General features: G+C 35.9%; 1 protein-coding gene across 2 annotated transcripts in view; it reads left to right on the forward strand.

The window, feature by feature from the left end:
* LOC149076295 (discoidin domain-containing receptor 2-like) overlaps positions 1-26,341 on the forward strand; it is a 55,860-nt gene extending 29,519 nt beyond the window's left edge. For both annotated transcript variants that reach the window (XM_089243853.1, XM_089243854.1), the window contains exons 3-13: positions 6,732-6,837; positions 11,988-12,219; positions 16,684-16,831; positions 17,289-17,468; positions 17,604-17,945; positions 18,109-18,162; positions 19,640-19,827; positions 19,943-20,105; positions 20,514-20,836; positions 23,112-23,316; positions 24,155-26,341. In XM_089243853.1, the coding sequence (XP_089099979.1) occupies positions 6,732-6,837; positions 11,988-12,219; positions 16,684-16,831; positions 17,289-17,468; positions 17,604-17,945; positions 18,109-18,162; positions 19,640-19,827; positions 19,943-20,105; positions 20,514-20,836; positions 23,112-23,316; positions 24,155-24,177 (1,964 nt within the window). In that variant the 3' untranslated portion in view covers positions 24,178-26,341. The remainder of the gene's footprint in view (positions 1-6,731; positions 6,838-11,987; positions 12,220-16,683; positions 16,832-17,288; positions 17,469-17,603; positions 17,946-18,108; positions 18,163-19,639; positions 19,828-19,942; positions 20,106-20,513; positions 20,837-23,111; positions 23,317-24,154) is intronic.
* The last annotated feature ends 314 nt before the right edge of the window (positions 26,342-26,655 follow it).

Consider the following 26,655-nt stretch of genomic DNA (forward strand, 5'->3'; position numbering starts at 1 on the left):
AAGTTGTTGCATCAGTTTCATGTAACATTCAGGTTTTGTTAATCAGTTTTTGTTCCCTATCATATTACCAAAATGGCATCTTGTCATTTTAGAATTTAACGACTGATTTAGAAACTTACTGAAATGCATTAAGGTTTTACGACTAGGTATCATTTAGCTGTAGATCCCAGTCCATCAATAACGCGTTCGTGCACTTTATAGAGTTCTCTCTAAGCACTTAGGTGCACCAAACTACTGCGTGTTTTAATTGAATAAATCTCCCCCTTTTTCTAAAAAGTGGAGTAGGGGTTAGGTATTGAAACTCAGTTGCACCATGAAGTGCTGTCTGCCATTAAATTCCATATATCACCATCCTTTCATTCCTGTAAGAATAATCAACAGATTTCCCCTGGACATTAGAAAGCTTATATAACAGGATCAAGCCAATTTAGGGATGTTTGCACCCTAACACAAGCCATGACTCACTCTTGAGATAGGGGGAGAATTGATACTTAGTGGGGATTTTGTGCTCTGCTAAAGGGTAGGTATAGCCTGTTGCAGATGGGGCTTCGTTCTTTTGGTATTATTATTATTTGGGACCCATTCTGCTATGCATTACTTCTTTGACAAATGCGACAGGAGAACGCCTATTTTTCTCGTTGGGTTTCCACCTCTGCTTTGACTCGACATTACACATAGTATTAGGGAATACTAGCTCAACATGCCCGTAACATCCCTACCGGATATGGAGGCGTTTACGAGACCCAACATTTGAAAACAAACAGTTTAGTTCCAAGTCAAGAAGATTAATCCTTATTGTTTACCGAATCACGAGTAACTTTTATTCATGTCACTTAATTCTAAGTTCATCTGTTTGACTTGACTTCATATTTTTTTTTTTTTTGTTTTAAACCATCGTATTTCTAACGTTTCATGTTTATTTTTTCACCATTTTATGTAAAATAAAACTTGAGTTATTATTACTCTTTTTGAAATGAATTTTTTATAGGATTGTTATCATAATAAATTCAAACCTACGTGAAAACAAACTTTTCAACTTTTTATGTCTTTAGTATCTAAGCTCCTTCTTTTTTGCTGGAAATTCCGAGCGCATTTCTCTTCCCGTGTATTTATCTTCGTGAAGAAAACTTTTAAGTTACTTCATTTCTTCTTTCTTTATTTTTTTGCTAAGTTAACCACGTACAGTTTCGTATGGTTTGTCGTTGTTAAACAAATATATATGACGGCTTAAATTTGCTAGTAGTAAAACTAAATCAACTTTTCAAGGAACTTCGTAATAAAAAATGTGGCAGAAGATTTTGAAAATTAATCCCCAAAAAATCGCATTCATAGCGTTAAAAATAAGTAATGTTGATTCTCATATTTATACAGTAGAATCCCGTTGTAACGAATATCGTTATAGCGAAAATCTTGTTTTTACGAACACTTTTCTAATCAGCCAGATAAGTTTTCATGGGAAAAATGCAAAAAACCTGAAATTCCTTTATAATGAAACTTTTTTTATAACGAAGTGATTTCCCCGGTTTCTTGGAGTTCGTTATAACGAGATTCGACTGTGCAACTAAGAACCGATAGTCTTAGATGTTTCATCTTAAAAGATATATTTCAAGCTTATCTAAAAGCACATTACGATTAAGTACGAAAGAAGGACAGTAATACGTCGCAGTTTCCAGTGTCTCCGCACGTGACTAATTGAAGTTAAAATTAATGAAAAAAAATTATTTAGTAAAATAGGAAATTATTCGATAAAAAGGCCTCAACTTCGGCAGAATATTATATTTCTAAGCTAAAAACGATTGAGAAAGAGCTCATTCGACACAAAAAACACTGTAGTTCTTACGCTTTGAATATAAATTGGGTCGACAGCGATTGTCAGCAGGGCTTGTTCCTCATATGTTCCGGCCCTAACCAAACACTAATTTTGGCTCCTCTGACATATAGCATTCTTTGAGATCGAGACGTATGCAGTGGTATGGGAGCACTGAGGACCCATGCTCCGCACTCCCAAGACGATCAAAAATTTAAAATATCTGTTAGTATTTTTCTAAAATATTAAAATATCGACAGAAGATGCCAGTTGGGCCCCAAAAATCAACGTCATTTCAACTTTTTCCGGGGGGGGGGGGGGGGGCTAATGTATATATATATATATATATCTGTATATACATATGTAATTTTTAGAGTATTTTCAAAGTCGGGGGGGGGGCAACGGACCCCCCCCCTCTGACCCCCCCCCCCCCCCCAAATTACGGCCTGACCAAATGTCTTGATTGCCAGATTGTACTACGTACTGGGTACGTTCTTTCAGTAAAATATTTACTGAAATGTTACAGTAAATGTATACTTATATTGTGTATGGTATACTCCACGGTTATACAATACCTGGTATGAGAATCTTTACCGCTGTGGTGGTCGAGTGGTCATAGTGACGACTCGCATCACGGGGACCCGGAATCGATCTCACCGTTGCCACAGTGGTGGCAACTCGATCTATAGCAAAAAGACTGTGTGCGAAGTTCGTGAGGTCACCGAAGAAGTGCATTCCACCCATAGTCACCGGATATACTGCAAAAAAAACGAAAAGGTATCGCATTCATCGGCCTGCTATATCCAATGGCTGCAGGTGTGAAATGACTAGTACTACTTAACCGAAGATGCAACTCGTACACATTCCTCTACGGAACTTCTAACGAATCGGCACATGCAGGAGAATGTGTGTTCTGAGTGCATGCTTGGCCCTAACGCATTATGTTGCTTAGTTGCACTTGTTTCGTGTTCATGCTGGCTTCCATTTGCTGAAGTAGAGATGGAAATGTTTGGGTTGTCATATTTTGCCAGTATCGTGTTGTAGGCCTGCCTGCTCTCTGCGGAGAGACTTTTTTCTAATGGAAGACCGGCTCACGTACGTGCCTCGAAGCTGGAAAACCGCAGAAAACCAACTTTAGCCGAGATCAAATGACTACATGAACACGTAAAATGAACTTCTGCAGTGACGTCAAAGCTTCGCGGAGTCCTTGTGCTATAGATGGTGTTGGTAGTTGTCGGCTGAAATTGGTTTTCTGTGGTTTTCATCTTTGAGGTGTGAATGCGAGGAAAAGTCTCGCAACAAATAGCAACAGGTCTGCAACGGTACAATTATTCAATTATTACACTTCACTCACAGTTAGAAAAATTGACGGCAGATGACAGCACTGAACATAACATACCGAAACATTATACCAAAACAAACTTCACGTTAGGTCCAAAACCCATACCCACACAGACTCCAGTTTCGCTCAGATCTTCTTCAACTGCGTGCGTATATCTATATATTGAGACATAGTGGTGGACCATGATAGATTAGGAGGAGGTACGAACAAGCCTGCCGTTCGGAATCGGCAATAAATTGTAGGTCCCGGTCTAATAAGCCCTCGTGTGCAGAAAATGACCGTGGTGCGACAAAAATGATCAAATGAGGAGGTACGAGAATCAAATGCGACCCATCAAGGGGTCTTATGCTGCTCCAATGAAAAGAGATGGTTACAAATATAAATCCAGGTTTGTATCCCGCGAGCGAACTGTAGCTGTCATACGTATTTGACCTATAGAGTGAAAAAGTTGTACAGCTCTGGAACACGGTGTATAGTAACATGTTTGATTTTTACATGAGCAATAAGAAAGAAGGAGGAGTTTCCTTTGGAGAGTTTCCATTGCTTTGAATCACAAAGTCTGTTTCTTAATAAGAATTTTTTATGATATGAATAAGTTTAAGGAAAAACGAGCTGTTCTCGTGATTCAAGGTATCGTCGTATGAAGACGGGCATTGAAAGTAATGACGGATGACAATGGGTTAAAATTCTGAACAATGGAACACAGCATTGCTGTTGAGAAAAAATTTCATAATTCATAATAATTCTCAGAAAAGTTTGGTTGACGGATGTTGAAATTTCCTACATCATAAGAGGATTAAAAAAAAAAAAAACTTTTCACACACAACAAAATACATAACTTTTCATTCTTTTGATCAGTATAGACCAACATTTCATCAATAATGAAAGACACCAGCATAAGCAATGATATCCTCGTGTTTGACGGTCGCTCCCAGGTCACATCTACTTCTTTAGTTTGTATTTTTTAAAAGAATCAAAATCACTAAATAACAAAAGAAAATGAATATTTCAAGCGCGTTCCAGGAAAAGCAAACAGTGGCTTAGCGTTTACACACCTCGAATGAAATTTCGTTCGGAAATACGCTCCTGTAACATGACACTGTTCTGTATCCACGAACACTCTCCGAAGGTGGATGTTACAAGGAAATGTGGAGTCAGCAGGTGAACAAGAGAAAGAGAGAGAGAGAGAGGATGTTTGGAAATGAAGGACGTGATTTTCTCCTTTTGGTTTCCAGAAAAGAGGAGGAAAAACCACAAGGACTTTGAATCTTTTCTGCTCCTCAACAAAATAAATTATTCAGCTTTTCCCTCTCCCCACCGCAACGAAAAGCTTTTTATCTGTGTTTCTGGTTATCATTCTTGCCGTGAGGTGTTGTACATGTACACCTGATGAAAACTCGCCATAAAAAAAAAGGATTCTTTTACTGATCGAAATAAGAGCGAAAGAGAGATCGTCAAATTGCTATGCTTCCTGAATTTAATGCTGGCATTATTTATATATCTGGCGTTGCTTCAGCGAATGTAAACCGAAAGGGAAAAAGATGAGAGCATTAAACCTGAGTTTTGTGAATCGAAGGAAATGTGTTTTTCACAGAGCATTTATTCATAGTAAAAGCAATGTTGTTGTTTTCTATAAACGATGTATTGCCAAAATAACCATCAGAAAAGGGAATTAAACAATTTCTTAAGGGAATTTAACAACAAATTTATGTGTAAATATTTGAATATCTATACACAGATCTTTTAAAACAAGGAATAGAAAAATCCAATTTTAATTTAAAAATTGAAAATATGCTCAATCCCTGTTGAAATGAAAATATGGATATATACGAATTCATATAAATTTCTCGCTCTCTATAATACATACTCTAGTAATATATATATAACGTAATATATACTCTCTGTAATACGATCTCTATTTTACTCATGTGTTGTTCAGATATATATAAACATGCAGGCTTTTGTTATTAATGTATTATCAGTAAATAACATGGAAATTCAACACAGTACTAACATAAATATGAAGATATTGGCAACCTCTTTTTATGTATTGCCAACAACATGGATGTATGCATAGCCAAAATTGATGTAAAATTTAAAATATTTATTATTTAAGACAAAAAGTTAGGGGATTGTTCTTTTAAATGAGATTAATTTTTTGTTCTGAAAATTAAAAAAACCGTTAAAAACAGCTGCGCATGATGTAGCGGCATGACATCAATTTAACCACATAGTACTTGAACCAAAATTAAGAAAAGAGTCCATTTTTTTCATAAAATTAACTAAATGATTGAAATTTCATCGATACATTCTTATTTGAAATTTAATTAAAAATTTAAATTTTCAAAAATTAAAATATGAAATAAAAAATGATTTTTTAGTATAATATTTATAAAAAGAAAGCATGGATTTGGAGTAAAAAAAAAACATTTATGGAACTTGGGAATAAACCCATTAAAGACGACTTCGATTTTTTGAAGGAAAAAAACGGGTTAATGGCTTAAGCAAAAACTTTACAGCCCCGTAGTAGCGGCACACTTTCTTCCCGATTTCCAAGTAGCTGTACTTTTTTAAACTGGCATAATTAAGAAAAAATATTTTTACTCTCAAACACATGAAGATTATCATTAATAATTAGATAACACAATTGTATTATGGATATATCAAATGCGAAATTAAAAGTCCTAAAAATGATTGCATGAAATATGCATCAAGTGGGTTTTTTAAAACGTAGCAATAAATCAAATACTTCTCGAATAAAATTTATTTTTCGTAGATATGTACGTGAGACGTAATGGCTAATACTTTTCATAATTTTTATATCGTACTTTTCCCCTATTTCAAATAAAAACATAATTTCTAGAATCAACATACCTTCGACATCTATCTGTATTCTCTTAGCGGTATACAGACAATCTATGCATTACATTTTCATCAGTTAAACATCGATTGTGAGTAAGATGAATGTCAAATTTAGAATTGTTGAACCCTTTGCCAACCATATGAAATATAAAGTTTTTGGTAGGTCATTTTATTTCTAATTGAAGCTTTAAAAAAATTTTTTTTCAAAAGCTATTTAGTACACAACGAATTATTTAACGTGGTTCCGTTAGCGCTGTACGCTTACAACAAAAATGAAAAATACGAATTCACAAAAATATGTTTAATAATACAGTTCTGTTAATATTTATTAATTTCTCACCAGGCCAAAAAATAACATTGTTTTTATACGTCTATTAGGGAGTATTTTGTGAGAATCATGGTTTCACTGCATCACACAAAAGTGTAGAGCAGAACACACGGACGAAACATCTAACTGACTTGTATTACTAATTTACATATTAGAAAACTAACAGTCTCATACATGTGCTGTCATCTGGTAATCGTAAACCAGCACCAAACAATATATGAAAGGAATTTTACTGTAATTAAAAAGAAAGCGGTATTTCAAGGTACCGTTAGTAGTCAAAGAGTTAATGTCATATATTGGTGCATATGCATATGATAACATATAAATATGGTGAAACATAATTTATTATATTTACATAAAAATTCATATCTTTCACTCCTTTTCCTTTTCAGAATCCTGCGTTGAGGCACTTGGGATGAAGTCAGGTAAAATTAAAGACGAAGACATCAATGCCAGCTCATCTCATTTTCCCGCAAGTGTTGGACCCCAAAATGCGAGGTGATTTGATATATTTTTGCGTATGCAGTTTTGTATTTCAGTTACCATTCATAGTTATAATTCAAATAACAACACAGGGAAACACATAATTTCGTGCCGGGGCTTTTTTAACTGATTTTATTCGTTCTGAATCCATGAAATGAGAATCGTCTAGAAAGAGTTTTTGATTTCAGGACCATCAAAAAATCCAGCTTCAAGTTTTTCTGTACTTATTCCAGGCATTTTTTGCCCTATGTATGCAAAGCAAGGGCTCTCTTGATCAAAGCTTTCATAAACTGTTTCATTAACCCTAGTTTAATGCAGCGAAGGCAAGATGATTCTGTTTCGTCGAATTAAGGATTCACGGATGCCATTTCCTTCTACAACAGCCATGTTCACTCTCGTAGGTCACTCTTTTTCTTATCCAGTTTCATGGTTTGTCTCTGCTATCACATAGTCAGAACAAGCAAGGATAGTTCGTAAAGCCTCCTTGCTGACCAAGGAGAAAGTTAATCATTTTAAGTCCGCACAAAGTTCCCATTGACGTTTATGAATTCTCACCTTGTCCAACACCCGCTATGGTATATATTCTTCTTTCATTTTGGTTGAGTGAGCAATGGGTATTGCAGAGACCGAATAAGGATATATCCACTTTCTGCGGTTATTCCGGGCTATGCCAGTGATATTCACTATACAAAAATGACAGTTATTAAAGTGGTTTATGGGTTCCCTCCAAACCATTGGAACATCAAGTGTTAGGCTCCTTTTCTTCCCATCAGGCCACTGTGTCTTAGGTATTCTTTTTTTACACAAAAGTTTTACGCAGAATGTGTGTAGTTCAAACTTCGTCTTGGTTACTGAGCCTGATGCCAGAATACTCACGGTATAAGCTCGTTTAAATAAATATATATATATATACGACATAATTAGCCCGTGGACAGAAAATGTCGCGCATCCCCGGATAACTGTTCATCAAAATAACGAATCTTATTCTAAGGAATTTAAAGGTTTGATCACCTTTGTTAACCAAAAATTAGAGGGGGACAATCTAGATAATTTTTTAGCATATATCAGAGTACGGACATGCCGCCTACCATGTTAAAAAACAATAAACCGAATAGACTTGTAGAATTGCAAATTTTATTTTCGCTCATTACATGCACCTTCCCCAACCTGACACTCAAGAACCTAAGCACAAGGATATATAAATATATATATATATATATATTTCATGAATTATTAAGGCCTTGGTAATCTATGAAAGAGACTAGTTTTTACTGAGCTGAGAGGGGAGAAAAAAATCTCTAATATGCACAGAATGGCATCGTTATCTCTCGCATGCAATCGATGACTTCAAGCACAAGCCTGATAAGAGACAGGAAAAACGTGACTTCTGTCCCACTTAAGTTCGAAAGAGTAACACGCGATGTACATGGTTTTAGATGAGGGGAATAACAAATTTTTATTTAATGGGAACCCATGGTTCGCGGGAAGTACGTAATATGTTCACTTGCAAGGGAGAAAACTCCTCCTTACTCCCTCCAGGATTGAACTCTACATCAGAATTTGTCTGACCAGCAGGAGCTTCAAATGGTTTTGACGAATCCTCTTGAGCTGCCACTTCTCCTATCCGAGCAATATATGACCCTCCGGGAGTCATTCTTCAAAGTAAGAAGTGCATCACTCCCCGGCTAGCGTCTCTCACAGTTGAGATCGAGGTCTCTCTCAGCCCTACTAGACCACTTCATCGTTTTGAAACACTTCCGTTGAGTTTCAGGATGGAGGGGAATAAAACCCTCCAGAGAAGAATTTTCATCAGTTTATAATGATCTACGTGCAGTCTTTTGAATGACTATTTTCCTGTGCCAAGATCTGCAGTATTTGTACGGAAAAATTCAAACCGATATTACTTATTTAGCAATGTTATAGCTATGCATAAATATAAAGCTCAAAATAATTCTAAGCCAAATGATTTTTATGAAAAAATAAAGAGTCTGTGAAGCTACGTGTATATTCATAGACAAAATCGCTCGCCTGTCTATAGACAATAAATCGCAGATTTTATTTTAAGAGGGAAAACATCTGTTTGGTCTACAATTCATTTTTTAAGACAATCTAGCGTTGAAGTATTCTACCTTTTAGACATCGCGAGCTGCATGGAAACTTCCCACGAAGCCCGTGCGCCCCTAACTCATTTCTAGGGCTAGGATTTTTTATGCTCTAAAAACTTCTCAGTAAAATATGCATTTATGCTCTTAAAAACTTTAAATATGTCTCTTCTAAAACGAAAGTATGTCCTAACATTTTTTCCCATCCTATCTCACATAACATTAGTTTTATCAAAATAATATGGTAATGTGAAGTATTGATGCAGTCTAAACTATTTTGAACCATTACTTATTTGGTATGAACAGAAACTGTTCGTTTTTGCACTAACTAATCTAACCAAAATTTTCCTTTTGAGGAAGTTTTTCCTACAAATTAAGATTAACATGCTGCCACCTATAGGTAAAAATACCTAGCCAACTAGTGTATTAAACTTTGAAAAGCGCAAAATTAATAATAATAATAAAATAATTATTTTTATTTGATATAAACTCTTGAACATTCCCCCAAATTTTAACCCCCCCCCCCACCCAATTTACCACTTTTTCCCACGAGTTACCATCAACGACAGAGATTCAGATGATTAATCTATTTACAGCCACGGAATGTGTCATTGAAAGGTTAGTATTTTCATTCTATAACAACTCAATGTCATTGCTGATTAGTTGAAAAACCTGAATTTCAAGATTTTACACCAATCAACAATGACGTTCCATTTTTGGTGTATAAAAGTCGTAGCCCTAACAGCTCTCGTCAGAGGCGAGAACCGCGAAAACCTGTGTGAAGCGGCATTGGAATAGTACGGGAAAAAATTCACTTTGTATCGAAAATCACGAAATATACAAAATATGCTTTATCACGTAAAAATAGCAAAATATGCAAAAAGTAAAAAAAAAAAATATGTAAAGAGAAATATAAATTTGAGCCCTACTCATTGGTGAAAGATGCCTATTTAGAATTATAAGATGGAATCCAGATTTCAAATCTTACAGAAGGACCAACGGGACCCCCGAGTTATGGAGGAAACCTAAAATAGATCATAAAATGTATCCTGAAAATATTTATTTTTTTCATTAATTATCTGCTTTTTCATTAGTTATGAAATCATTATTCCTGAAAAAGGTTCTGATTAATCATCACTTATAAATCTACGTATAAATGATTTTGTAATTATTTATTCCGAGGGCCAAATGCTGCCTGTGGGTCATGCGTTGCATGTCCCTGGTCTAACAGAAAATCGCAAGACGGTCTATCGACTTTATCACGCCGTCCACACCGACATGCAGTATAAGAAGCCACATGAACAGTGAGGTTGCTTCTCGTTGCAGAAATTCTTTTAAAAATGAACGAAAGAAATAATTTATCCCTATAAATTAAAAACGTTCGTAGATCTTTTTTTCAATCACATGGCTCAATAAGTTTGGTATCAATCTTCTTGAATGATTGCAAGTGAAAAAAATTGTCCTGGTTTACGGAATTTCTCTCTCGACTAATTTTGAGAAATTTCTACTACAGATAGTTGGTATGCATATATATATATATATATATATATATATATATATATTGGTACGATTTCTATAATCAGAGCAGCTACGATATACAATAACCAAGATGCACGATGAAAATCTTTTGTCGATAACGAAACATTGCAACTCGTTGCAAGTTTTCTACCTCAGATGATAGATCTGCGATTTTTGTCAATGAGGAATTGCAAAACATCCGATTTTTTTAATAGACAAGTGTTGTGAGATTTTGACTATGAACGAAAAGCGTCAACTGAGATGAATGAAATTTGTGACAAAAGATAGGCCTAAGTGATATATGTGTATTGCTATGAAGAGGGCAGACAAACAAATAAACATGTTTTCTGTAGAAACAAGCAGATCCATTCAAATTTTAGATGGCTATTCCCCTGAATACGCTAAGCCTAAGTTAAAATATCTGAATCAGTGTTTCTCAACATTTTTGATGCCACGGCGCCTCTTTAGTGGAAGTCCATGCATCACAAACCCCTTGCAGTGAAAACTAAATTTCACGCATCTTCCCCATAAAAATCCAAAATTTAATTGTTTATATATACATTTTGCGTATCAGAAAATTAAAACAACAAATTACAATTTCACAGCTTCAAAAATCTGCACAAGATTCATCGAAAGACTGGTTATTTGTGGAGATGAAGATTACAAGGAAGAAAATTCACCACTGCCCCCACGGGGACTCGAACCCCGGTCTCTCGCTTGCCGGACGAGTGTTCCACCCTCTAAGCTATGGAAGCAGACAGAATATTTCAACCTTGAAACATATATATATATATATATATATATATATGTTGATAGGCACCGTACGTGAACGGCGTCAACAATCAACTAATAGCCCGTGAATGACATAGGCCCACCAGATGCCCCCCCCCCCCACATGCATATATATAAAAATCTGCCCGTCATGCAATAATAATAAATGAAAATTACCCCGTCGGCTATTCAAAGAGTTTGCGTAGTAATTAAAATATATAAATCAAATTTTTATGCGGGCACCTTGTCCTCAAAAACTCAATTAGAAAATATATATGTTTTAATTCAAATATCTCAGGGAATATTGCACAGGAACTTTTTTTTTGCCTCAAGAGAGGCAGGGCAACAACTTTCTGATTTGATATTTTCAAGACACGGTGCTCGTATTGAAAGTTAATTTTTATAGTCTAATGATTATACACAAGCCCTTGCAACACGAATATCTGAGTTTTTCACGTTATTTGGATGCTTTTTATGATTGGAAGTAAGTATGTCTCGCCAGTAAAATGCGGCAAGGGAAATAATTATGGAATCAACCTGTATATTACCTGTATATATAATATGTTTTTTCATATTTAAACCTTATCTCGCATACAGTTTCTCTAGAAACGAACTAGTAAACACAGCCCCATTTCATACTCATAATTCAATTAAAAAGCATCGCTTTACATTACCCTGATTGTACAGATGCGTTTTACGTTCACTGAAGCGTTGCTAATGTTCTTCTTAACAATAATGGATAATTATGTGTTTGCGTGAATTGCTTCCTTCAAGGCTGGAATTGGATCTCATCGGTGGAGCGTGGTGCCCGAAGCAGTCAATATCTAAAGATGTCATCGAATACCTTGAAATTTCTCTGAATTCTCCTCACGTAATCACAGCCGTTGCCACTCAGGGTAGATTTGGTAACGGACAGGGTCTCGAGTTTGCCGAAGATTACATGTTAGAATATTGGAGACCTGGTTTGTCATCGTGGCACCGATTCAAAAACCGTTTAGGACAACAAGTAAGTGATCAATTCTCCTCTTCAAATATCTATGCGTTATGTTGTTGCAATTCAATACGCAAATCTTCGTATTATGCGATAACATCGGTATAAGAGTTATCGTATTAGTTCTGCTTCTATCCGGACGAGTAGAATTGATTTTATTGATGGGATTTAAACATGGAGATCGAATCTTCAAATGATATTTCACTTCTCAGTGTGACCTATACTCTTAGAATACACATTCAAATCGGAAAAATTGCATACACAAAACAATTATAATATAAATGACATCACTTAATGTCGGATTGATAGGTTTGGGATCGGTTGTGTTAAAGGATCAGATGTCTATAGAGGAACATATAAAAGATTTTATAGAAATCACACATGTGAAGTCTATGTGCAAAGTCCTCAGCAATCGCATGGATTTCTCGTTAGCCGTCCTCCCTCTTTCTCCAAGTAACGATAACCCCTGCTATTGTATCCCGATCGGAAATGTTCCGCAGAACTTGTCGAAGTGCATAGAGTGTTACACGTGTGAAACTACAGGGTTCCCATCCTCTCTGAACATAGTAGCAATGGAAACTCTCGCCGATATGGTTGTCCTCCACCCTCTTTCCGTGTTCTACGTCCTAGCAAATTATTTGGGAGGGTTAGCAGAGAATTGCACTGCCTAATGACTGTTGGAATGGGGTTTTATAGCTGGTGGAATGCGTTGGAGATTGCTTCTCCCAGAAAGCATTCCTGATATTCCCCGTGCTCGATAAATAGAAAGGCACGAGCTGCTGCTATACTCTCTGATCGAACTTGTGGGCCTCTTTCCTTTCTCCATCCTCCTCTTCCAACCTAATGACGTGGTCAATCCCCGACGCGAGACCTCCCAAAAGAATCAAGTTTGATATTGATTGTGTCAGTCTAGTTTTTTCAGATCTTTTAGATTGCGCAATCGACGCACCAGGGCTCATCAAAGAGACAGAAAAAAAACATGTCTTCAGAATACAAATTATCATTTGAACTCATTAACATAAATGCTTCGCAATTGTTTTTCAAAAACTCTTAAAATTTTTGAAGCTCAAATTTGACTTAAGCCGTTCAGTATAGCTATAATAATATCATAGAGAAAATCTCTGAATAGTTACCTCATGTTAAAAATGTCTTTAGGAACCTCTTGCATGAGCTGATATAAAAAAATTCAATTCTTCAAGAAATCCTGAATAATTTGCTTTTAGAAAAGCAATGGTGTTGAAATCATTTCAGGATAAACATAAGATTGTCGAAATTAACAAATTCAAATATGTGTCAACATCACTTTCAAATGCTTCGGATAAAACAAAGAACTTATTGCGATTCCTCGAGAGAATAGAAAGTTTTATTCCATCTATGATCTGACATTTTGAGGACGTGTAAAAATTACTACTGCTTAACCGTAGATGCACCTCGAAGACACTTCACTGCGGAATTTCTAACGAATCACCACGTGCCGGAATGTGTGTTGTGAGTGGATTTGCAGCCCCTAACGTATTTATGTTGTCATTTCTGATCTTGTTTCGTATTGTTGCTGGTGCTGCCATCTGTGTTTTCCATAATTTGAACTAAAGATGAAAAATACTTGAATTTTTATATTAAGTCAATATCGTGTTAAAGGTGTGTATGTTCTCTGTAGAAAGACGTTTTTACATTAGAACGTGTAAAAATTGAATATCATAATATTGGTTATTTTATTGTTTCAGCAGTGCTAGTCAAGAATAGCATAGTGTACAATATTAGGTTTGAAGATAGTATATAACTCATCATTGTTTCTACTGATGGTTGTTAATAAGCGACCACATTTTGCCATTGACTGATCAAAGCTCTACCTAAGTGGTCGAAACCAAGATGAGAGCTCAGTGCTCGGTACTTCGCACCAACTGGCAACAGCGACTTACGGATAAAATCAGTTTTAAAACATGATTCGTCTGATTATATATATATAAATGAATGTGAGGACTTCTTTTAGAGTGGGACTGAATTGAGTAGGAATTAAACAACCTCATATTTCTCAATCCTGAAAAGTCTGAGCTAATAATGTTATTTCATCATCTAATTTTCAAATGTCAAGCGGTTATTCTCTGCTACCAAGTAAAAATCGCCCAGATGCAGATGAAGAAAAAGCTTAAAATTCACATATTTCACTGTTTCATTACTCATTCACTTCAAATACCGAAGGATGAAAAGAGGTAATAAATACAACTCAAAGCCCCAGGGACCGTATAAAAAAATAAATTTCATAACTGCTTCAAGAATATTTTTCTTATTTTGTTTTGAAAGGCCTCCAAGATGGTGCAATACACAATTTAAAACGTATTTGAGATTTGAAGTTACCTCTAATACTAATAGTGTACGAATACACTAGGTTAAAGTGAAATTGGATAACCAATTTATATATGACGGTTAAAAAAATTCAAGATGGACGAAACCATATCCTACTGCATATTGCATTACAGAATAAACATCGAGGTGGGCTTAAAAATTCATGAAAATTTCTAATTTTGCATAGACTGAAATAAGTCTATACTTCAAACTGTCTACGATGTTCTTAAAAATTTTCTACACACTTCATAAATTTCGTCTATCAAGAACAGATACGCAAACAGTCTCAGTTACTGTCTTTAAGAGCTTTCAAAGAGAATATTAATTATATTTTAATCTCATAAACTTTTCACCGTTTCAAATAATGAATCTGCCACGTCAATGCATTGAGTTAGATAAACCGTCCATTTTAATAGATGTATCATATCACGATATTCAATCTTTTCATTTTATGCCTTTTAATTTCTCTTTTCCTGCACTTTTTCTTTTCCTCTAGCGTTTGAACTCTAAAGACCGTAAAGTAGATTAGACCCTCTCTCAATATTTTTTTTCGTCTCTCACACTTTATCGCCGGGTTTTAAGGAGAGCTTATCTAAACGAGATTGAGCCAATATTTATGATTGTGGCTTGAAGGAAGGAAGCTATTAAAACATCAGTTTCATTCTGAATTCCAAGAGACTTCGAAAAATTCCAATCCTCTTCCCGTCGAATCTTCGGCAGAAAGAGAATAACCGTTGAAACGGATCTCATTTCGATAAAATTATTAATTTATTTCTATAATGAGAAAAATAAATTATATATTTCTGGTAAATATATTTATAAATATTTCTTTTAATTTTATTTCGAAGAATCGTGGGACCGTAAACTATTTAAATGAATACACGTTTGGTAGCCTCCGTTTTGAATAGATATATTATATTATCTATTCATTCTTTTCCGGCATTGACTGGTTCTTCTTTTGATATTCGACTCTTTTTTAGTGGGGAAAAAAAATCCAATTAGTCATATATATTTTGAAATTCTTTCCCCCTTACATATAATCAAACGTTTCTTTCAAATTATTTCCGAAGACTTTTCTATTTAAAAAAAAAATAATCACAAACATATTCATTTAAACGAAATGCAAGAGTATAATAACAATACGAGATTCGTAGAAATCCTTTATGAATATCTAATTTTAAATCCGTGTAATTCCTGGAGCAATATTTTTTAATTGAATTCTGGCTCAAGTTTATTTGATACTCTTGACAATATCAGTATAAGACCACGCAATGTAAAGATTTGTAAATAATTGGATATCGGATCTGTTTTGCGAATGACAATAATAAATATGCTGGTATGAAGAAAATCCATTACTAATGTATTGTAATTCTGTTGCTATCGTTTATTATTATTCTATTACGAAATGAAGGAGTAGTACGTGACCAAAAATATATAAACTACATTGAAGATAAAAAATCTTACATTTTTTCTACATATGAGTTACCCATAGGGTGATATTGTAGAACAAAATACTTTAGGACGTTGAGAAATATAATATAAATTATGAAATGCTCGAGCAGCTTCTGTGAAAAACGGGAAAAAAAAGGTCAGGGAAGCTGCAATACGGAACTGTCCCGCAAAATACGGGTTACATTTCCACGCTGTTTTTTCATTATGATATGATGGGCGTATGCAATAAATATAGTCTGCGAAATTAACTGACATAACGTGGATAGGTATTCGTGATTTACACGAAACATAAACGACACAGAAGGCGAAATATGCCACATTTATGGGATGTGTAACAAATAACCAATTTATACAACATTGATGATAGTTACGAGATGAGAAGCAATGGCCAATTGGATTTTGATATTCCAGACGGACGTTTCGTTTAGATCTCATTCGGATATCTTCACTGATGACGTTAACAGATTCACGTTATAATCATTTTCATTTGTCCAGAGAAGAATTTCCGGAACTATCTTTCTCATGAAGCAGTCGCCGTGAACAACTTCACTCTTCTTTTATGACGAGCAACACCAACTTAAGCGGCAAAATTCTATAACCATTTTTACCACACAAATTGTTTCTATGTATAAGAAATTAAATTTTTTTTTCCGATTCCGTGATGAAATTATTTAATATTTTTAGGTACTAGAAGGAAACACCAATGTCTATAGTGTGGTGAAAAGGGAACTGGATCCAATAATCATAGCGAGTAAAATAAGATTCATACCTTACAGCCTATATCAGCGGACAGTTTGCATGAGGGTAGAAATCTACGGTTGCCCGTGGACTGGTAAGTGCCTTGTTTTTTTGTAGCATAGACTAACCAGGGGTTCCCAACATCCCATGCTCCAAGTAGGCCTATACCTGCATACTCATTGAGAAATTTACCCTTTTGTGCGATCCTGTGTTGAGTTTACCTCGACATAGGACTGCATCAGGAAACAACGGCACTTCATTGTTATAATGACCCCTTACGTTAATAAAAATGCTCCGGTGAATTCGATTTATTACCAGAATTTATAAGCTATACAAAACCACAAAGAGACAACCATACAGGTGCCTTCCTTATTGCGGGGTAGATGCTATGAAGTATCAGCTGTGCCAACGAAGTGTTGAAAATATATCTAGAGCGTAGTAACTAAGAATGAGTTGAAGGTGCAGGATTTCGATTAGATCACACGATGACATTCCTGGAAGCATCATGAAATATTTTATGCTTATAGTATTTTATGCTATTATCATTTCAGAGGGTTTGATATCCTACTCATTACCACAAGGAGAACGCAGAGGTGTCGATGTAGATCTCTCCGACAAGACATATGATGGCGTTAGAGATGGCAGTCATCTACACGGAGGACTTGGCCAGTTAGTTGATGGCCAGAGAGGTGAAGACAATTTCCGGTTGGAATCTGCTGGAATGGGCAAAGGTAAAATTGCATGACCTTCTAAAACTTCAGTCATACATTTTAATTACAGATTTGAAACGGTATTTGCAGAAATGTTTGCAAATAAAGTGATCACTCAAAGATTCGTGGTTTACGAATTTCCTATTGCGGTTGCAGGTTACGAATGGGTCGGTTGGAAGAACGAATCTGGAAACTCTGGACCGATCCAAATAATATTCGAATTCGACACAGTCAGGAACTTCTCATCCGTGCTATTCTATTGTAACAACATGTTCACCAGAGACGTACAAGTCTTCTCTTCCGCAAAAGTATGGCTGAGCATCGGAGGGGAATACTACAACGATCCACCGATCGATTTCTCGTACATGCCAGACTTGTTCATTCAGAAAGCTAGAAACGTCACTATATACCTTCACCACCGGATTGGCCGCTTCGTCAAAGTAGAACTACTTTTCAAATTCAAGTGGATTCTGATCAGCGAAGTCTCTTTTATTTCGGGTGAGGATTTCTCAACCACGTCAATAAATCACGAAATGGAAAAAAAGAAAAAGCAATATTTTTTTCATGTTTTGAATAATTTATACAAAATATTTGAAAGTAAATATGAGTAAGACCTGATAAAATATGTGTGTATATTCGTTTTTATTCAATTTTTTATCAGTGCTGGCGGTTGGAAATTTCAGCGAAGAGGACCCGCCAACAGTAGCTCCCATAGGTAAGGAGAGGCTTGACCATTTTCTATATCACTAAATAAAATATTCTCAACTTTGGATTTGGTAGAATTCAGAACAACAATAAATAAAGAATGGTTAATATTTACAAGTGTGTACCAAATCTACCTTCAAAAATTAGAGGTGTGCACACAAGACAAGCAATTTAGCGATGGAACTTGGTGTCGCAAATAATCGTTTTGGTCAGCGTATGTGAATTTGCAATTGAAGCCACTGGGACCAAAAAAAAGAGAGGAGATCCATAGAGCAGCTTTCCTCAACCTTTCTAACCCCAAGTAAACTACCTAAATGACGGACCATTGTGTCCCGTATTACGGGGCATTTGGTATTTTCAGTTGTTCCGAATTTTTTCATGCATTTGTCAAGTTTTTTCAACAATTCTTATTTAACTTTTTAATGTTTACGAAAATCGTTAATAAACAATGTTTTCATAATTATTATAGTAATTATGGCTATAAATAAAAATATTCATTCACCTTACATATTTATCAGTTACAAAGTTTCTTCCCTTCAATTTTTAGGGATTTTGCCGACTTACGGTACTTACTTACGTGAATTTGGCAACGTTTCTGATCACACTTAGCGACGTCCCGTATTTTACCGCATTCAAGATCCCAATTCCCCTTATTTTTCTCAATGGAATATAGCCATCAATTAATTTCGATTTTTTTCGTTAAATATATTTTTATTTACTGTGATTTGTGTGTAGCAGCCCTTTACTTTCCCCACCCTTCATCCATTTTTGAAGAAATTGGCAAATTTGCCATAAAGTACATCTTTTGGCAAAAAAGTGCTTCGTACAATCAGTGATATCCCGTATTTAGGATCACAATTCCCTGAACTTTCCTGATGAGGTATGGTAAATCCCTAAGGTATGAAGGTGCAATTTTTATTTAAACCTTATATGGCTAGTAGTAATACGAATTACAACAATTCAATAATTTTTCATTCAGTTAGAATCAAATTGGCAAGTCTGCCTGCGGACCACCTATGCCATCGTGGTGGACCAACTTTGGCTGCGGACCATAGGTTGAGAAACGCTGCCGTAGAACATTCCTAGGAGTGAGAGAGAGGAAATATTCCCTCGCCACATGCACAAAATACCATTGCAAAGAAAAAAAAAAGTGGACAATATATTTCCCCCCGGCATTGCTTGCTACTGGAAGGAAGAAACTTATCTGATGCTGTGGGCAAGTTTGCCATATTTTGGTGACTTACCAAGTGAAATACTGGAAGTATATTGTATGTTGGGACACGTGTTGTGTCCCTGGCTTCTATTGAAAACTGTTTGCTTTGACGTGTAACATCACCGCTTCATTTTGGTGGTGGAGTTCTAAGACAATATGTATGTACAGATCCAACCTTGTCTTTTTTGGTGCTTGCATTTCTCGGTGATAAATACAATCAATACGTGTGTGATTCGCAATGCAATCTAAAAGAAATATTTTGACTTTATTGCAGTTAGTACAGCTATAAAAGATGGTTCTCTTGCTAACGAATACGTTGGACTAGTGATTGGAGTTCTTGCAGCTGTGATTTTACTGCTTGCCGTTGTGATTTTCGTCATTGCCATGAGGAACAAGAGGCGGAAGACAACACCCCATGTCATTCTCAAGCCTGTCGACAGCAGAGTTACCATAAACATGAAAGTAATGAAACATTGTCGAAATCTAAATTTACTTTCAATGTGTCAAAAGTGCAAAATATAAAGTTTTCAAATCCGAGATTGAAATACAAAATATAATTTTGATTACATTTTTTTAGGACTTGGGACTTACATATGCTCATTGTTCTCCGGTGCCATTCCAACAAAACGGATCCATGTATGTACAAAATGTGTTGCTCAAAGATCAGGATCCAGACAAGCTTGTTTATCAGGAGCCTCAGGACTGTAAAATGAATTACCAAGGAACATATAGCAGCAATGGTAAATTCTCTACAACTTTTAAATACAGAGTTTTCAATTTTGCTACTTGAACCGATCGTAAACATTGCCATCATATATTGAAACTCAATATAAAGCTATGACACCAATCCTAATCGATTTCTATAATAGGAAATAACGAAAAAAAAAATCAAACGTTTTTGCGACTTTTCCATTTATAACATCATTTTTCTTAAGAGCATATTCCTAATTTTTCTGTCAATCGATTGATCGATCGATTTTTGGAAACGATATAGCTGCCGTAATCCTACGGAAGAAGAAAACCAGATGTTATCGCGACTTTTTATATCAAACATAACCTTCGTTCTTTGCTCGTGTGAAAATCTTGAAAGCTCACACAAAATCTAATCTACTAATGTGTACACGTTCTTTCTTTTTTCTGAACACAAGGCACTGCGACGTCCAGGGAATATGCCGTTCCTGATGTGGCACAGACGACGTCAAACAGCGTTTCGCCTCTCCATTTCTCATCGGCGGCCAAACCACCGTTTCCGCAGACGTTACCCAAACCTCTGAAGAGGCCGCCATCCGAGAGATATTACGCTGCTACGGATGTCGTGAATTTGTCTAATGTTCAGAGTGGAGGAAACTCTTTGTATTCGATCTTGAAAGAGGACCAAAACAATACCATTCAGAAAGATCTCATCTCAAACAGCTCCAGGAAGGCGTCTCTCAATTCCACCGAGACATCAGCCGAGATCCCTTTCTCAATGGTGAGTCCTACTGAGAACTAATCCATTTAACAGATTGTCAGTAAACAGGAAGTAAACTCCATCGAAAGTATATGCAAAGTTATTACTCGTTATTGATGCGCAGCATTTTCGATACTCATCATGTTGCCTTCCCACTTTGCTGGAATTTCTCGCAAATAAGCAAGGGAATAAATACCGTCTCCAAAACTCGTTGAAATTCAAAATATACTTTACACATCGATAACCTCTAAGGAATACATTTCCCTTCATGTTACAGTTTTGAAAATATGTTCTTTGTCTTTGGGAGATGCTGAAGAGAGAGAGTCGCTCCAGAGTGATGAACTGCTCTCTATAAAAAGCAAATACCCACAGCGAAAAAATCCTTTGTTCTACTACCATTACTACTTAACCGAATATGCACCTCGTGCACATTCCTACGTGGAATTTCTAACGAATTGGTACATGCTTGAATATGTGTTCTGAGTGTATGTGTTTCCCTAACGTATTTATGTTGTCAGAATTGTGCTTGTTTCGTGCATTTCTTCCATAAGTAGATGTTGAAGGATAGTGAGAAATAACATACGCAGTAGAAACTTTTTGTCTTTTTCCTGGCACAATTTAACCTGGAGAGGCCAGCCCGTTCAAAGGAAATCCAGTACATCGTAGGATAATATGGAATCCAGTGAAAAACATTAGTTGCGCTGTACGAGTATACAGGGCGATTCCATAACTTCTCTTGCCGCATTTTGCTGGCGAACCATTGATGCTAGAGACACGTTAATCACAAAACTTATCCAAATAACGTTTAGAACTCAGATATGCCATTCATATTTCCCGAACGGACGACGCTTCTTTCCCTTATTTATGCTGCTCTTCCCCAACTTTCCAAGGGGAATTAAGTAATCACCCTATGTACTCGTACAATGCAACTAATTATTCACTGGATATATTCCATGGCCTTCAATATACTTTTTTTTTTTTTGAACAAGGCGACCGTCCGTCAGTGTGTTGGGACAGAAAACAGACAGAAAGGTTCCACTGCGTGTATAATTTCTTGCTATAACTTCAACACCTACTAGTGGAAGAAAGGCACGAATCAAGCACAATTCTGGCAGCATAAATGCTTTAGGGGAACCCATACACTAAGAACGGGAATCACCCTATATAAAATGTGTGTTTGGTATTTCATATAGAGATATATTGCATCACATGAATACAATTTAAAAGTAAGGTAAGTTTTGATGGTAATAAATTACCATAAAAAATAGTTGAACTGTTTTATAGCACCAATAACCCATAGCATGAAGTATGGCACGAGATTTTTTGGCAATTCGAAGACGGATTCGGGACAGCTAAATAAGAACGGTTCAACTGTATATTACAATATATTCCAGGCTTGTATAAAAATCAGTTATCATATCTGATTTACAAAAGAGTCACCAGTGGTTTTTCAAAACTGTGAGGGGTGTACTCACTTGAGACGAACTAAATATTTTCCCTCGTTGGACATGCTAAATCTCTACTCTGTCGGTTAATACGAAATTCGGGTAGAACGAAATATTTTGGGGCTTTCTTCGACCTCGTCGACTGTCATCCCCCCATCGAAATTCTGCGCGTTTCTTTCCCTTGGGACGTAATGACCTAATGGAGAAAATCGCGGGTTTTTGGAGGCGAATAAGTGTATATAAATTTATTTGGAAATATTTCTAAAAACGGTTGTGGTGGAACAGGTTTAAAGGGAATGGAAATATAATAATCTAATGACGCAAGGTAGAAGGATCTGTCTGGATGGAAAGAAGAATCTGTCTGGATGGAAAGAAGAATCTGTCTGAATGGAAAGCAGAATCTCTCTGGACGACACAGTGTCTATCTTAGAACTACTGACACTAAATTATCACCTCTTTCATTCCCCTGAACAACCACATTCGATGTAAATCCTTCGAAATTGTGCTGACGTACGGCACAGACTCCTTTGCGTCCAAGATCACGATTTTTACCACTGGATATTATGTAACTGGTAAAAGGTAATGTCAACGGTAGGGGAAGATTACCGGTAAGATTCTTAAAAAATACTTCTTTCTTTTTTGTGGTCAAAAACAGCAAGAAATCTTTTTGATTGCCTTATATTTAAAGTAATCTAAATGGTAGAAAAGCAGTGCTATATATTTTTTATATAGTTTCTGATACACCACCAACGATATTGTATCGCTATTCATGTGTGTTAAATGGATTTTTATGTGCAAAAGTATTTCTCTTAAGATTTGTATTTACCCTTTCAATCTCTGTCATCACACAGCTGCCACTATCTGACTCTGAAAGTAAATCTTTGGGAAGTGATAAACTTGAGCTTAACCATCCCCAGTTGCCAAGGGGAAGCAATTCGTTCTATGGTGACTACGGCATTCGTCATGAACCAAGACCAGTCCTCGGACGTGTCCTGCAGTGCCGACGTGCAGGGCATCCGCCTCATCCCCTTGATGCTCCTGGCAGACATCAGAACGGTTAGTACCGCAATTTATACATAAATTAACCTCAATAATGACTTTTTTAAAATATGCGTGCAAAAGATATGAATGTCTTTGGTCGACGGTATGGTATCTGAAAGACACTGATATACAGGGTGTAACTATACTGATGGTCAAAACTGCAAGTGGGTGAAAGAACTCACTTGCAGGAAAGCAAGCGACCAGCCGCAAGAAAGCACTTTCTCTGGAGTGGACGAAACATTGGCCTTTTGCAAAACTAGCCATTCTACTGCTATTCGGTGCGGATGTGACACCTGTATTGCAGCTGTAGGTCGCTTATTTGAGCATTTGTTCTAAATTTTTCGATAATAAAGATTCTTTGTCCTTTATTATTCGTCTTTATTGTATTCTGCATTTTCACCACGCAGGCACCGTCTCGCGGCTAGACGCTTTCTTTCTGACCCCACATTGTACGGTGAAAGTTGTGCGTTTTGCGGGTTCTATCACCCGTGAGAGTTCCGAGCATCAATTTAGTTACACCCTGTATACGGGAGGGAAGTAATGACGATGTAAAGGAACCATTATTTAATTTGGTGTAATAGTAACACGTCTCTAAAAGATGGACAGCAGAAAACGTCGGCTAACGGAGAAAGGAGTTATTAAAAGAAGTAAATTAATGTAAAGAGGACAATCCCTGACCAGACGAAAATTGAGGCACCTACATTGAGGTGGTTATTTACATAGGTTTAAATTCAATCCGTTACATACAATTGAAAACTGATTGGCTCTATTTGAATTTTTAAATAAATATCATATCATGTGAAATTTGTTTTACTATGCTGAAAAAAAAATTGTTTTCCTTCTTTTTTTAAAGGTTCTATTTATGACCAAAAATGATGGTTTCAATTTCCAAACCTGATGTTATCCATATAATAACTCCACCAGATTCGGAAAAAAAAAACACGACGAATTTCACCTGAAGCAAACCCTGAATATCGTCCTGGAAATGAAGACATCCCGACTATCCCGGAGCCAAAAAAAAATAATGTTTTTGTATTTTCGAAACTACATGAAAAAATTTAAATCATCGTTCAACAAGTTCTGTTGAGTTCACGACGGAAATAGAACTCGGTGCTTTCAAGAATCGAAAATGTTTGTTGTAGTGCGATGGATGATTTTCTTCCTCGTTACGATAATTGAAGGAAATTCTGAATTTCAGAAACGTACTTTGTTTTATTTATACATCATTATTTGAGGGGAAACTACTTTTATGTTTCTTCGATTTTTTTTACTTCATTCGTGTAATTTAGGTTTTAGCTTTATTCAAAGGGAATATCCGCTGTTGTATGTTTATTTGAAATTTTTTATATTTCTTAGTTTTTCTTTTCCTTTGTGTGACTTAATGAGAAACTTGTGGTATCCGAATCAGAAAGTGAAACACAAAACACTTCAAGAACTCAAGAACATTGTATTTTCAGCACAATTTATGCTATATTTATACGATAAATATTGTGATTGAGAACCTGCAGAATGTCATGCTGATGGCAACAGATTTTCTAAGCAGTGATTAAACATTTTCTACTTGGAATGACATAAATGTTGCGTCACATATGCATTTCTATCCCAGCACAGATTACTTTCAAAAGAAGAATCAATCACCCAACCATTATATCACCTATAATATATTACATGTATGTATGTAAATGCACTGTAAATCCCAAATTATGTGTAAAAACTTTATTTCAATGTATGTCTACATATGTGCCTGCTGATGCTTGTTTGTTGAGCTTGGAAACTTAATCTGGACGTATATGCGTAAATGTGAGCTTTTATATATGTATTGGTTTATGTGTGCTCTTATTTAAATTATAAACGGAGATATGTACATATGTAAGATTGAAATCTGCCAAATTGCTCAGCGAAGAGATATTATTTATGTGTTCATTTCCCTAATTTAAAAAAAAAACGATAATAATGTTTATAGTTTACGTACTTTTCGAAATATTTGTGGTTTATAAATTACATCAATTCTTTCATAAGTTATAGGGTTGCCAGACGTGGAAGACGGAAGAACCGCATTTTAAAGGTCATGTCCGTTACTGCAAACTGTATTTTCACGAAAGAAAGCCAAATTTCTGTACTTTTCTAAACATCAGATAGAAGAATGGATTTTGAATGGAAAAACTATTCCATAATTAATTCAAATCGAAATATTTTTTGCAGACAGTAAAATAGCAAAGGTTGTGAGTTTTTCATGCCACCTCGGCAGAATGTTCGTCATTCGGCCTGGCATTAGCAACCTCTCGCTTGCCGCAATGGTCACAGGTGGCAATTGACGAAGCTCTCCGCTTTCGCCTTGAAAACATCTGGTAGCCCTATAAATTCGCGTGTATGAACAACTAGGTATTTATTATAAGTCATGAACCCCCTTTAACAATATGGTGACAGAAAGTGGTAATAAAATTCGATGAAATGCGTCCCAATTTACCGGTATTCAATTTATTAATTAATTATACAACTATAAACTTCATTTGTTTTATTGTTTTCCTTAGTCCCGATTTAATATTCATGAATAGCTTTTCGATTCAGAAACTAGTCTTCTATTAATGTGCATGGTCGCCTTCTTTTTTTTTAAGTAACATCAAAATTGCACGCAACGTGAAATTTATGACCTTATTCATACATATTACTGTATAATCAATACCCTCTGTGATGATTAATGATGATAACCGTTAAAAGCACGATGCACTTCAAAGCTATTTTCTCACAATCTGCTCTCAAGGAAAACCTCGAACATAAAAATAATGTGTAATGTGTCATGTATGGTGTGTGTGTGCGATGAGAATTTTTTCAGCACGATAATAAAATAATATTGATTTTTTTTTACGATCTCAAAACTGAGAAGACTCCTGGTAATAAAAAAAAATTAACGGTTGTATTTCAGCATGTCGCCGTAAATAAGCTTGATCGCTTAAACAGTATTATGATCTAATAATTGGTATGTCGGCACAAATGAATGTGCTTCATCGAAATGGTTTCAAAATAAAAGATGTCGCATTTCTGTCTGTTTTCTTCTGATGTGTTGTTTATTCATTCGCACTTCTTTCAATAATACATATATATGTATCTGAGATAAAACGCACCATGTGCCCATTTTCGTCAATATTGAGATAACGCTATTTATTTACAGCAGTTTGGTTACACTATTAATAAGTAGAGGGCACTAACGGGCCATTCAAGTATTACGGTGATTTTCAGTCATTTTTGACCCCCCCCCCCCCGTCAGCGAAAGTCAGCAAAACTCTGACCCCCTCCCCCTCTTGTCAGCAAAATTTCGTCGGCAGTTTAGAATATTTCATATCTTCAAAAAGGAGT

The sequence above is a fragment of the Pholcus phalangioides genome, unplaced genomic scaffold (genome assembly GCF_987345545.1).
Source record: "Pholcus phalangioides strain wild (caught in Gottingen) unplaced genomic scaffold, Ppha-v1.0 ptg000015l_1, whole genome shotgun sequence".
NCBI lineage: Eukaryota > Metazoa > Arthropoda > Arachnida > Araneae > Pholcidae > Pholcus > Pholcus phalangioides.